The 13,387-nt window shown below is 36.1% G+C and overlaps 1 protein-coding gene across 3 annotated transcripts in view; it reads right to left on the bottom strand.

Moving 5' to 3' along the window:
- The window catches only part of LOC127063331 (uncharacterized), a 283,945-nt gene extending 271,115 nt beyond the window's left edge, over window positions 1-12,830 (bottom strand). For all 3 annotated transcript variants that reach the window (XM_050992972.1, XM_050992974.1, XM_050992973.1), the window contains exon 1: window positions 12,574-12,830. In XM_050992972.1, coding sequence (XP_050848929.1) covers window positions 12,574-12,601 — 28 coding nt within the window. In that variant the 5' untranslated portion in view covers window positions 12,602-12,830. The remainder of the gene's footprint in view (window positions 1-12,573) is intronic.
- Window positions 12,831-13,387: the final 557 nt, after the last annotated feature.

Here is a 13,387-nt window from a genome sequence, read left to right as displayed (position 1 = left end):
TTACTGTTCCGAGTACAAGTATCGCTCGTCACGCGATAAAAATAAATTACCTTTCGCTATATAGATTAAAATTAAAAAAAAAAAAAAAAAAAACAAAAAGAAAACTAAAAGAATTATTCGTAAATATAGATCCCGGTCACGGCACGAACCTAACGCGAACACGACAAACGAGTAATGCGAATTGTCTATGATCGGTGTCAACGAAATATCTATACAATTTTAATCGTCGGATCGATTAGATCATTTGTCAAGAAGAATAAAAATCAGAAAATTTTTATAAAAAAAAAAAAGAAAATACACGGACTCGCAAGAATTGAAAACTTTTGCTAGGAACTCGACGTAAACATTACTTGAAAAATATCCTTATCCGTAGGGAACTTATTTACGCGAAAAGGGACGTCCCTGTCGTGCTGCAATGACAACGTGTTTACGTGCACACCCATAAAGCCACAACCCGTTACCTGCCCTTTTTTTCCATATAATTTTCTACCGTGGTTGAACGAGCTCTTTGCTGCATAAAAAAAGAAAAAAAGGAAAGAATGAAAGCAAAAAAAAAAAAGGAGGAAAGTACAAGGAACGGTCAAAGAAGAGGAGAAAGAAGAAGAAGAAGAAAAAGAAGAAGAAAAAAAAAAAGATCTTCCCTTACAGTTAGAAAACGGTCTTCGCGAATCGAACAACAATGTCGGTCGGTCGAGAAAGAAACTTCACCGTTATAAATTCGAAGACGAAACACAGCAGTGAGAAAAACGTTCTCGTCATTTTCGCCTGCTCGAACTTTATGGTGTACCAACGCAAAAAAAGGGTCCGAGTCTCACGTACTTTTAGCCCTATACACACACACACACACATACAGTCTCTCTCTCTCTCTCTCTCTTTCTCTCTCTTTCTGTTCACCGTCATTATGGGAATGTAAAATGTTCTTCCCTTCAGCTCACTCACCTCCGATCTTTCGTCAGAACAGTGTTACGCGAACTTCCGTCGGTTCTCGTCTCATTTATTATCCCCGAGATCTCAAACAAGTCGTAGATATTTTGAATATTCGCAAAAACCACGAAATTCGAAATTCCCTCGCAGACACTCTAATACCATACTGACAAAAATTCTTTAATTCGATCGATACGCGTGTCGCTTAATATCGTAATAATAATTTATATCTCTTCGTGTTATCGCATAGAATTAATTTCTAGAACTAATAGCCGCCACTGTTTACTTACTTACACGCATCTGTTAGAACGTTAAAATGATTCATGAGATTTCTTTTTTATCCTCGTTAACACGTATTATACGTATGTAAATTAGTACATTAAAAGGCAATATTATTTCTTTGGGAATAAACAAAAGTTTAATGACACGAAAAATTTTAACATTGTCGTTCTCTCCATTTATCACTTAATCTTGAATTTTTCGTCCGTTTCGTCCATCAAATCTGAATCTTTCGACTCGGTGAACTGCGAGCTTTAATTAATTCGCGAGAGTGCCGTCTAATACTCCAGTTCTCGGTTATGTTTCGTCGGTAAAACGAGTCGAGTGACAAATGTTCTAGAAAAACTGTTTTTACGTTACCATTTCAACTCTGCTTGTGTGTTAACTGTGATTACATGTGTCCGTTGTATTTCTTGGAATGAATTGTGACGATCTATTATCAACGTAAGTATTACCATTAAAAATGAATAATAATTATACAGGAAGGAATTGTATATACGAAGATGTGCTTATCGTTTTAACAAAAATATTCTAATAGCTATTTGTCGTCTAACCAGTTTAAAACGACAAAATATCTTGAAACGTTTTATGCCGTATCCTTTCGTTTATTTAATATAATACAACGAATACTTCCATCTCATAAATTTCCTTAGCCGTTCTTATCTTTTTACCATTCCGCATATCGCACTGAATGTAATTAAATGTAATTAACTTGCTTATACGCATGTAAATTTCTACGAAAGCGTTCACGTTCAGTCTTGCTTAATTAATCGAGAAAGTTTTTTAAAATAGATACAGGTATCCTTATCAGTTGAAGTATTAAATAGAGAAAAAAATAAAGATAGATAAAGAGAGAGAGAAACAAAGAGAGAGAGAGAGAGAGAGAGAACAGATGCAGTAAATGCGTTTACGTTGAAGTCCGTACGTTTTCGTTGAAGTCCGACATTTATTTCTAGGTATTCCTCCCTTCAACGAGCTTGGGAATTTTGTAACGATCGTTCGGATCTTCCACGGCAGCTGTCTGCATGAACGTGGATCCAGTAGACCATCCACCGAAAGAAGCCGAACGGAAAAGCAACTTCGTCGAAATTTCACCGAAATAAATTGGTAGGACGCACTGCCTGCAACTCGTACCGCGACGATATCCCAAAGCAAAATTAGCTTTGGTGCACTTTGTTGCTAAAAACATATTTCCTTACTTTACGAGACTCGCGTTGTCTCTTAAAAACAGTTGCGAACGTGTTGCGCCACGAGACACTGCGATTTTGCTGTTTGCCGAAAATATGCTCGGTGAAACGCGCGTCAACATTATCTATCCCGGCCCGAAAACAACTTTCATCTTGAATTTTCGAGTCTCTTATATATTCCAACTTTTATTCTTCGCGCGCCACTATTTATTCACTTCTCATTTTATTTTTATCAAATTATATTTTGTATCGATTGTCTTCTAAAGAAAGAGAGAAAAAATATAGAAAGAAATTTTATTCGCCAAGAAACGCGTGAAAGAGAAAACCGAACAATAAAGTTTCACGTAAATTGCAACATTGTAGAAATGTAGATATACAGATTAAATAAATAGCAACGAATCATTCGCACTGATATTTCCTGCTTCTACTTCGATCGAAGATGAAAAAAAAAAAAAAAAGAAAACGAAATCAAGAGAAAAGAAATATTACCGACAAGCCCACTTAATTGATTTTACGAGTCACTAATGGGACTCCCACGAAAATCGTAGTTGAAAAAAAGAAAAAGAAAAAAAAACAGAAACAAAAAAAAAGAAAGAAAGGAAACACATTTGACTAGTATCTACCTAGTTAAACGAGAGAACCGACAATATCTTTATCGTTTTCAAATTTTCAAGCCAGTTTTAGATTGGACATCGTCGTGGTACTTTGTCAACAGGCCCGCACGCGTTTCATCGCTGAATGGAGAATGTCGTCCAATTAAAAATCTTCGCGGTCTTCTTCTTTCGGTGGACTGAGCAAAAAAAAAAAAAAGAAAAGGAAAAAAGAGAGAAAGAAAGAAAAAAAGAAGAGAGAGAAAGAGAGAGAGAAGAAAAAAAGAAAAAAAGAAAAAAGAAATTTTGTCGGGCTTCGAGCTGATTGGCGGTGGATTAGAGTCGGCTTCTAAAACTTTGTTGAATAATCAAGGCGCGAGAAGCGTGTTGCGAGAAACGCGGGACACAGGTGGCCCATTTGTTCTTCGTCGGCTGGTTCGCGATAAAGAGGGCGGGCACCTCGTTAACGATTCTGGTTTTGCTACCTCGAGAAAGGATGCTGCATTCCCGCTCCATTCCATCTCTTCTACTTCTCGAACCTATCGTCTATATCGAATATATATATATATATATATATATATATGTATGTATGTATGTATATATGTATATATATATAGCCCAATCACCTATCTCCTTTCTTCGTCTCTTCTCTTCTCTTTCTCTCTCTTTCTATCTCTTTCTGTTCACGTTGTTCTTGTCTCGCCCTTCTCAGTTATTACAGGCCGTTTGCGCAGAAATGGAGCGGCCAGTGGAATTAGTCCGAGCTTATATTATATCATGGCGAACGAAATTCTCTTTCCGAACCACAGAACCATTTATGTATCGTCCCTTTTGCCGAACGGATTCTTCTTCTCGTTAGACTTCTTTATCGTCGCTGATTAGGGACGTTCGAAAAGTTCGTTCCTCGAGTTTGTCATCGAAATTATTTCAAATTATTACGCATATCTTGAGTCCACGTATATACACACGTACTTTAGAATATTATTTGCCGTATAAATAACTTTGTTCGTGGAAAGAAATATTTCTTTTTAACAAATTGGATATTACACGTTATACGTGCCGATAGAATGGAATACGTCGCGATGGTTTAAGTAAAAGAAAAAAAAAAAAAAGAAAAGAAAATGGGGAGATAAAAAAAGTATTTGTTAAAATATCCGACGATAAAAATAATTTTATTAGATTCCGATTCAGAACGTAAATCCTTTTTCTCAAAATTCGCTTGCTAAGCGATATTCCAGATACTAAGTATCTACTCTCGTTTCATTACACCCCGTTCGACAGAGTACTCAAACAGATTTTCTACTTTTTCGAACTTTATATATATATATATATCTCTTGGAGGAGCAACTACGACCTTCGTCCTTCGAAATACTTTTCTCAACGAATTTCAAAGATATCTTTTTTTCTTTCTTTCTCTTTTATTTCATTCTTTTCTTTTCCAAAGTTGATATTCATTTTTTTAGAGTTCAACGTTAGAGCGTCACTAACATTCGTGTATATATATATATATATATATATATATATATATATATATATATATATGTACGCCGAGCGCGAATATAAATTCTCAAGTGCCTTTAAGCTTTACAAGTTCCAAAGAGAGGTAGCAGTGGAATGTCGTTCGACCCGATCTCGAAAGTTCCGTACCGCTAGCTGAAGCTTTTATAAGAGCTAGACGAAAAGTTCAACCGAACCTTTATATAGGTAACAACTTATCTAGACTGGCTCCGCGTCAGCGAGCCAAAGGATATTACAGGACCTATAAAACATGGCTAAGCACTTTAAATTAGAAAACTTACACCTCGCTTACAAATTCGTTCGAACTTCGCGATAGTAAAAATCTTAGAGGAATCGACACCTACATACACGCGAACATTTATATTTCAACGTTACTTCTTCCGTTTGAGATACTTATGAATTCAAGGGAAAAAAGAAAGAAAGAAAGAAAGAAAGAAAGAAAGAAAGAAAGAAAGAAAATGAAAAGAAAAGGGAAGCAAAAGGGAAAAAAGAAACGAACGAAAAAATATATCTCAGATATGAGAGAAAAAATATTTCAGGAATTTATCTCCAAGGTAAATTATCATTTGGGTCAAACTTTCGACTCGCGAAAGAATATATGTCACGAAAACTTGTATTCTCCTTAATTTTGTCTCGTAATAAGACGATTGCCTCATGGCCGAGAGTAAGAGAAACTTTTCCGAGAAATATTCTCTCTCTCTCTCTCTCTCTCTCTCTTTCTCTCTCTGTCTCTCTCTCGCTCTCTCTCTCCCTCTCTCTTGCTCTTTACAAAGGCGGAGCCAAAGGGATGCCTTTCGCCCGGGCTTCGACGTGATGCGCGCGCGCGCTCGCTCACTCGCATACATGCCGACTGCCATGCTCAGAAACTTTTGAGAACCGAACGAAGCAAGTACCGACGCGACATTTTACTTCTCTTTCTTTATTTTTCTTTATTTCTATCTCTCTTTCTCTCGCTCACTCCTCCTTCCTTCATTTCTTTCTCACGGAACTTGTAAAATTTAAAAGCACTTTGGAATTCGCATCTACAAACATACCACGGTGAAAACATCAAAGAAAAAACGAGAGAAAGAGTTGTTCAGTAGAACCTACGTTCGGATTTTGCGTTTTCTTCTTCTCCTTTTTTCTTTCTTTTTTTTTTTTTTTTACTTTTTTTTTTGTCTTCCTTTCTATCGACTTTTAGGAACGGCCAACGAGACGATGAAAAAGAAAACAAGAAAAATGTAGCGGACTGCGATAACGTCGTCGTTTTTGTTCTCTCTTCGCAATCGAAGATTTTATTATTCAATAATCCGAATTTGGATATTTATTATCTTTATTCGAATGTTCGAATGCCCGTTTATAAATGTTTTATTACATCTGGATATACTTTCGACGAAGCTTCTTTATGCTTGAAGACTATATTAAAGAGGAACGAGAGAAACAGAAAGGAAGAAAAAAAAACACAGTAGACAAAAAGATCAATTATTAACGAAGCAGACACCACGCAGACAAATTAATCATATGGATCTATCGTTGAAAGGATTCGCGAGGATATCGTTTAAAAATGTACGAAGCTCGAAAGTAGAGAGCTCGTAAATTTCACGACGGGATTAATTTTCAAGGAGTAAATGAGACGAACCAATGAAGGAGAAAACAGCATGTGGATTAGCCAACGGCGCCAGTTTCTATTCGCAATTTTAACTTTCCTATCGATTCCTTTTTTTCCTATCCTCGCGTTTGACGTTTCTCTGAATTATGATATAAAATAATAATAAGACGGTATTAATTTTAAAAAGATGGAAATAATTCTCGATTCTTCGAATTAAATTAAACGTAAACGATCAAGCAAAATTACTTTTTTTGATTTATTTGTTTTTTTATTTGTTATTAAGAAGCTTTTAGCTCAGAGTCCTCGTGTTTTAATAAAATAATTGATCTAATATTAGTCCTCACTTCGTGTTTATAATGATTTTATTTCTCTTGTATCATATTATTCTGTCAGAGATGACGATTTGGTACGAATATGACGAAAATAATGAGATGCAAGTGCGAGCTCTAAATAAGAGGAAAAGATATATATATATATATACACATATATACATACATATCTGTGTGTACATGTGTGTGTGTATATATATACAAGAGGATGTCTATTCTATCGACCAGGCTTGCGACGCGCGCATGACAACACGCTCGATCGTAGAGAAGACTATCATGGCGACGGTGCGAGATAACCTCGAGCTCTTTCGAACGTTCTTTTATCCAGCTACTATACTTTCTAAGATTTAACTGGTGATTTGCGGAGTATGTCTATTGGTGTTGAAACGATCAGAGAACGAGTAATACCTACTTACTCGAACCGTGTTTTACAGGTAAGTCGACGTATTTTCTGTCGTTTCCTCGAACGTAACGACAATATTTCTGATAATTCATTGAGCTGAAAGAGAGACATAGAAAGTCTATAAAAAAAAATAAAAAGGAAAAAATGTTGATAGGAGAATAAAATTTTTTGCTTAAGTAAATTCTTGTTGTTCGCATTGATAAAATAATTACAATATCGATACGATCTCCGTAAAAATAACGTTTCATGTGATTCACCATAAATTCCAAACTAGATTACTATGATTCCTCTCTAAGCTTTGGATTAGGCAAACGTAAAAATCTGCGAAAGAATAAATAGACAAATTATTTACGCGTATGTCTAAGCGATACTTAGACGTAGACAAATAGCTACGCTTGTTTGTTCGCGATGTAGCTGAAAATAGACTATTTATGAGGGTGTCTTAATACCTATAAAGAAGCCTACCATGCGGCCAATTGCGACATGGCTTTCCGCGAATAGACTTCATTGATCACAAATTATCCGTAATTCCGACGAAAAAGAAAGATAGCAACTAAATCGTCGTATCTACTTAAGTATACTTAATACTATTTATCAATAGTATTAATAAATATTTAAATCTACTACGATAATTCTACAAACTTCTCTGTAGAGAAGTGTAATTTAATTAAATAATAATTAATAGTAAACGTTTAAACGTTTCCTGGATCGTCCTTTATGAAGGAAGTTCTTCATATTATTTTTTTTTTTAATAATAAAATCATCGACCGACACAGTAATTCGATAAATTTATAGCCAGTAAACTATCATAATCTCAATGATCCGTAAAATTTGTTATTTCTCTTCCGTTTACGTTGATTCGATCGAGAGTCCATCGTTAAATTCTTCCGACTAAAAAAATGTTTCGTGCTAACGAAAGAAAGAAAAAACGAAAAGAAGAAGGGAAACAAAAAAAAGAAGAAGAAAAAAGAAAAGTTGCCTCGATCGAAGTGAAATCGAAGTGAAATGATTTCCTTATCATTACGAAGCACTTCACGCATTTCACTTCACACAAGTATATATAGTTACTATCTTTCTGCCAGATAATCTCCCTCTCTCTCCTTTTTTTTTTTTTTTTTAATAAATATCAGAAACACGTAACATATAAACCTGACCAAACGAAACGAAAGTTTACGTTCCGTCGTTCGGATATCGTGAGAAGAAAGCTTTGTTCTTAAAAAAAGTTATATTCTGTTGGACTTAACAAGAAGAAAACAACGAAGGATAGGCGATAGGTAATCTCAGGAGAGAGAGAGAGAGAAAGTTCAAACGAATTAAATTGGAAAGGACCGAATAGCACGCAGATCTAAGTAGAGAAACGTTCGTATACATACATATATATATATATATATATATATATATATATATATAAGTTCAGAGAGAAAGATAAACGATACGTCAGAACTTTGGCTGGTCATCAACAAAATAGTCTCTCTCTCTCTCTCTTTCTTTTTCTCTCTGTCTCTTATTTTCGCTCGGATTCGAAGGTTGCTTTTCATGGACATAACTTTTACGCTATTATCCAATAAGAATGAAAGAGAAAAAGAGAGAGAAAGACAGAAATGTGGTAACTCACTTTTGGCTTTCTTCCTCTTCGCGAAGTGTATTAGATTGGCTTCGAGATACGTGACCTCGCTCGAGAATCAAGCTCATTCCCAACATTCTCTACTCTTCACTTCGATCCTTCACAAACCCCACCCCAAAGAGCCCTCTTCATCTCATCCTCCTCTCTTCGTCATTTCCTACCGTTCTTTGCCACCTCCCACGTCGACACTACGTCCTGCACGAAACTAACTTTCCACGAACGTACCTCCTTCCTCCCCTCTCTCCTATTCTTTCTTCGCCATTCTCTTTTCTTCTTTTTTTTTTACTATTTACTTCCTTCCTTCCTTCCTTCCTTCCTTCCTTCCTTCCTTTCATCGCGACCTTTTCATTCTCCAGTTTTTCACTTCTTCGATATCCCAAACAGATCTTCGAATCCTGTTTACATTATTTTCTATTTCGCGTATATCACAAACATTCGAATTCGCCAATTCGAAAACGAGACAATTTTCTATCGTCAATTTTAACGAATCGATGTCTAATTTGTCATCGTGATTACGATCGTGATCGTATCTGCGTTGATATTAAATATCTATTTTTCTTTGTTTTTTTCCTTTTTTTTTGTTTCTCAATTACTATCTATAGAGAATTGATAGAAAAGTTAGTAAAAATTTTATAACAGAAGTTCGAATTAAATTTCTCGAAAGAGTTTATCCAATTTTCTTTTATATAAGCTGGGTAATAGAAGACAGACAAAGAAAGAGAAGTAGAGAAAGAGGAATAGAGAAAGAGAGAGAGAGACAGAGAGAAAGAGAAAGAAAGAAAGAAAGAAAGAGAGAAAGTAAACGCAGATCAGTGAAGTAGAAAGAAGAAAGGATTAGATAAAAATGGGGGAAAGGAAGCTTCGTGTCATCGAATTCAGCAGTCCGATCAGAGTTCCGAGATGGTTATAAAAGTTTTCTGCAGCTCGATTTTACGTATGTATATATATATATATACATATGTATGTATGTATGTATATATATAAGTATACTCATAGATACGATGCGTATATATGTATGTAGACGAGGTATCGAATACGCGTATTACCTAGACTGGAACAAACTCGTTTCCAATGTGTTCACCTTGGTCTTCTTCTTCCTTCTCATTCTCATCCTCATCCTCATCCTCATCCTCATCCTCATCCTCCTAAAGGGAGAAAAGAGAAAGAGAGAAAAGCCAAAGAGCAATTCCTATTCCAACGACTTTCCGTAAAAACGTCTCATATCGTGAAACATTGTTAAATATATTACGGTCTTGCCATCTCGTATACCACCACTACTACTACTCTACTATTACTACTACACTACTGCTACTGCTACTACTACTACTACTATCAACATCATGTAATACATATGTATGTAAAGACGAAGTGAGAAAGAGAGAGAGAGAGAGAGAGAGAGACGCCATGATAGAAGATCACGTGCCTACAGAATTTTACAGTCTCCACGTTGATCAGAGTCTAGACTATCGTCTTCGTGATCCGGAATCCTTTCGGTCTTTCTTCTCGAACGGAATATCTAGAAGGGGCGTGAAGTTTGAAGATGCGAGAGATGCACCGCCTTTCCCACACCAGTCAGAGAGTCTTAAGTTCAACCGTGATATTCAACTCGATGAGAACACAAGAAGACATCGATCCTCAGAACCTACGTATGAATATGTGTATCTACTTTAGATACGTCCTATATGTCTAATCAAAAAAAAATATATATATATATGATAAATTAAACATTTACGTTTGTTTAATCGGTCAAAATATCGGATAACTTAGATACTTGCATGATTTTCCTTTTTTCTATTCTTTTTCCAAAAATACATTCGACGCGATTGTACAGTAATAACTATGATAACTGAGTATATATTTTGAGAATAATATCTTGAAAATGGAACTATCTGCCTATATAAAATAAAGTTAGACACTTTTCTTAAATAAAGAGAACAAAAAAAAACAGAGAAGAAATGAGAGAACTTTTCTCTAATTTATTTATTACACTCCCTGATAAATCACTTCCCTTTACAAAGTTCTTCGCGAATACTTTGTTTTTGGGAAAAATAAGTAGATAAGTATCCTTGGTTCGAGACGAAAAATTTGTCGACCGTCTTGGACTTCACATTCTCGTAGCTTCGCGTAGACATCGTAGTCTTCTCTTTTTAGTGCATCAGTCCCTATCTCTCGTTTCTCATTTTGTGACTTTCCCCCTACTCTACTCTACTCTACTCTACTCTACTCTAGTCTACTCTTACATCTCGTCCTTGTCTACTTCTTCTTTTTCTTCTTCTTCTTCTTCTTCTTCGTCTTCTTCTTCTTCTTCTTCTTCCTCCTCTACTTCGTTTCATAGATATCTTTACATTTTCACAACCTCCTCCCAAGTTTTCATGTCTTTTCCCTCAAATATATATCTATATCTATATCTATACACACACACACACACACACACACACACACACATCTTTGCACGAAGTTTCCTTCGGTCGTTCCTGCAACTTCGCTCTAATGAGACTTCAACGTTCGCCGTCATCCTGATAGTCACACACAAATGCACGTAACTTACATACCTACGAATAACGTACCTACTCTAGTCTATCCGACATCCTCCGGATAAATCCTCTAACGCGTAAGACTTCTCATGGTAACGTACGTGAAGCTATATGTACTTACATACACGTATATATACACGTGCATAGTTACACACATACGTAAAATCTTGTAAGAGAACGCGGAAAGAGAAAAGAGAAAGAGAGGAAACGAGAGAGAGAGAGAGAGAGAGAGAGAGAGCTAGAGAGAGAGATTGTAGAAGTTCGTCGGCGATATTCCAACAACGATTTCAACCAACCCATCCTTACAATCGTGTACCTACAAACGTACTCGCCTTAGCAAGAAGAACCCTTTTACGTGTCCAATCTTCCTCCGTCGTTCCTTCGGTGAAGGAGAAATAACAATTTCGTTGTTGGAACGCCTTGAGAAAACTTAACGCTTAACCGCGCTTGCCCGTTTTCTAGTAAGCTTTTCGACTTTCTTCCGAATCGGAAAGCTCGATCTCCTTTTCGTGCTTCTTTCGTACGAGTAGGACGAGAACGTTTGGAAAATAGGAAGATGACCTCGTAAAATTGGAGCTACGCTGAAGATATTTCTCTTGGTTGGTTGGTTGGTTGGTTGGTTGGTTGGTAGGTTGGTTTTGTTGGTTGGTTGGTTGGTGGATAGGTAGGTATATAGGTAGGTAGCTAGATATAGAGTATATCGGAAGCTCGCTATTTATCCCGTCGAACGACTCAAGTCATATACCGTTATTTCATAACTCCGTCAGACATAATAGATCTCTGACTTCCTCCCAAAATTGCATCCGTCTCGTGGACCGCTCGTTAACTTGACCGGAGGATGGGATTTTATTCCTCGCGAAATGATATTAAAAGTTTTCGAGCAATATAAGAAAGAAAGAAAGAAAGAAAGAAAGAAAGAAAGAAAAAGAGAAAGAAAGAGAGAGAGAGAGAGAGAGAGAAAAAGGGAGGGAAATCATGAAAAAGGGAAATAACATAACGAATATCATTTCGTGCTTGTAACAGACTAAGATGTCGCATTGAACATCGTAATGGTGTAATGGCGTACGAAGAGGAGGACGATTACCATAGAAATGTCTCGGCTTTTAATGACATGTGTATTATATATGTATATATATATATACACACACACACTCTTCTCTATATTTTAAAAAGATACGAAACGTAATGGATTCCATACGATCAAAATCTGAACGAACGAGCCTTACAAGCAATGAATTCGTCCTAGACTTTCATAACTTTGATCGACCAACGAGAATAACGAAGGACAATGTTGCATGGACTAGCTCTTGCGGGAGCACCTAAAGAAAATAAACTGTAATAAAATGGTCCATGTAAAATGGCGAGCCTCAAGTGAAATAACGTTTAAGCATCTAGCTAGCTGGCCTAGGCTTGATAAAGATTTCTCGCGTGGACATAAACATCGGGCGTCGCGAACCTAACGCATGGTCATCCACGAATGAGCGTAAAGATCGCTCTTTACGATATCGTCGTGCCGGATTTTGCGCGCGCGTATGCACGCTCACATTCAATGTGGTTATCTTTGTAGACATGGTTAATTGAGAAGTCAACTACTTACATATATAATCCTTCGAGTACCAATGCATTTAATTTACGTATCTCTTGCATAGTTATATTGTTCATTTCTTTATTTCTTTTCTTCTTCTCTTTTTGCTTTTGTTATGCTTATACTTTCTCGTTTCTATTGCTTTTTCCAGTATTAATTTTTTTATATCTGTTCTATTCCTTATCTTCTATGTCTTCTTCATCTTCTTCGTTTTTTTTCTTTTTCTTTTTCTTTTTCTTTTTCCGACGCTACGTAGAAAACGAACGAGTTCCGAGCCGACGGATACGAGCCGACGAGACGCTTCGATTCCATCGTCTTTTTAAAATTTTTTATTTCGATATTTCTTTTCAAAGAAGAAAAACATAACGTTGTTTTTCTTTCTTATTAATAAACGAGTACTGAGATATATTTATTATCGTCCTAACCGTAGCTGGAAAATATTTTCTTTTGTTATATTGTCTCGATCGATAATAGATAGGAGAAGTTTCGTTCAAGATGGAGAACAAACGTGAAAAGAAAATGGAACGAGCTACGGCAAGTCTATATATATATATATATATATATATATATATATATGTATGTATGTATGTATGTATGTATATATGTATATATAACGAATAACAGCAAGATTGGTATGATCTAATCATGGAATCTACTTCATAGAGCCCTGAACAAAGCAAACTGAACAACCTTCGTTCGTAAGATGATCTTGGAGGGAAGAGAAAGACGAGAATCCAATCAAAACCGAATAGAAGAGGCCATCGAATATCCGACTACGTTTGCCTTCTGCGAAGCAATTATCCCTTTTGCTAAGAACGGTCTTAAG

Source organism: Vespula vulgaris, chromosome 4 (genome assembly GCF_905475345.1).
Source record: "Vespula vulgaris chromosome 4, iyVesVulg1.1, whole genome shotgun sequence".
In the NCBI taxonomy this organism is placed as follows: Eukaryota; Metazoa; Arthropoda; class Insecta; order Hymenoptera; family Vespidae; genus Vespula; species Vespula vulgaris.
The sequence above is the reverse complement of the archived record's forward strand: the minus strand, read 5'-3'. Positions and strand labels throughout refer to the sequence as shown.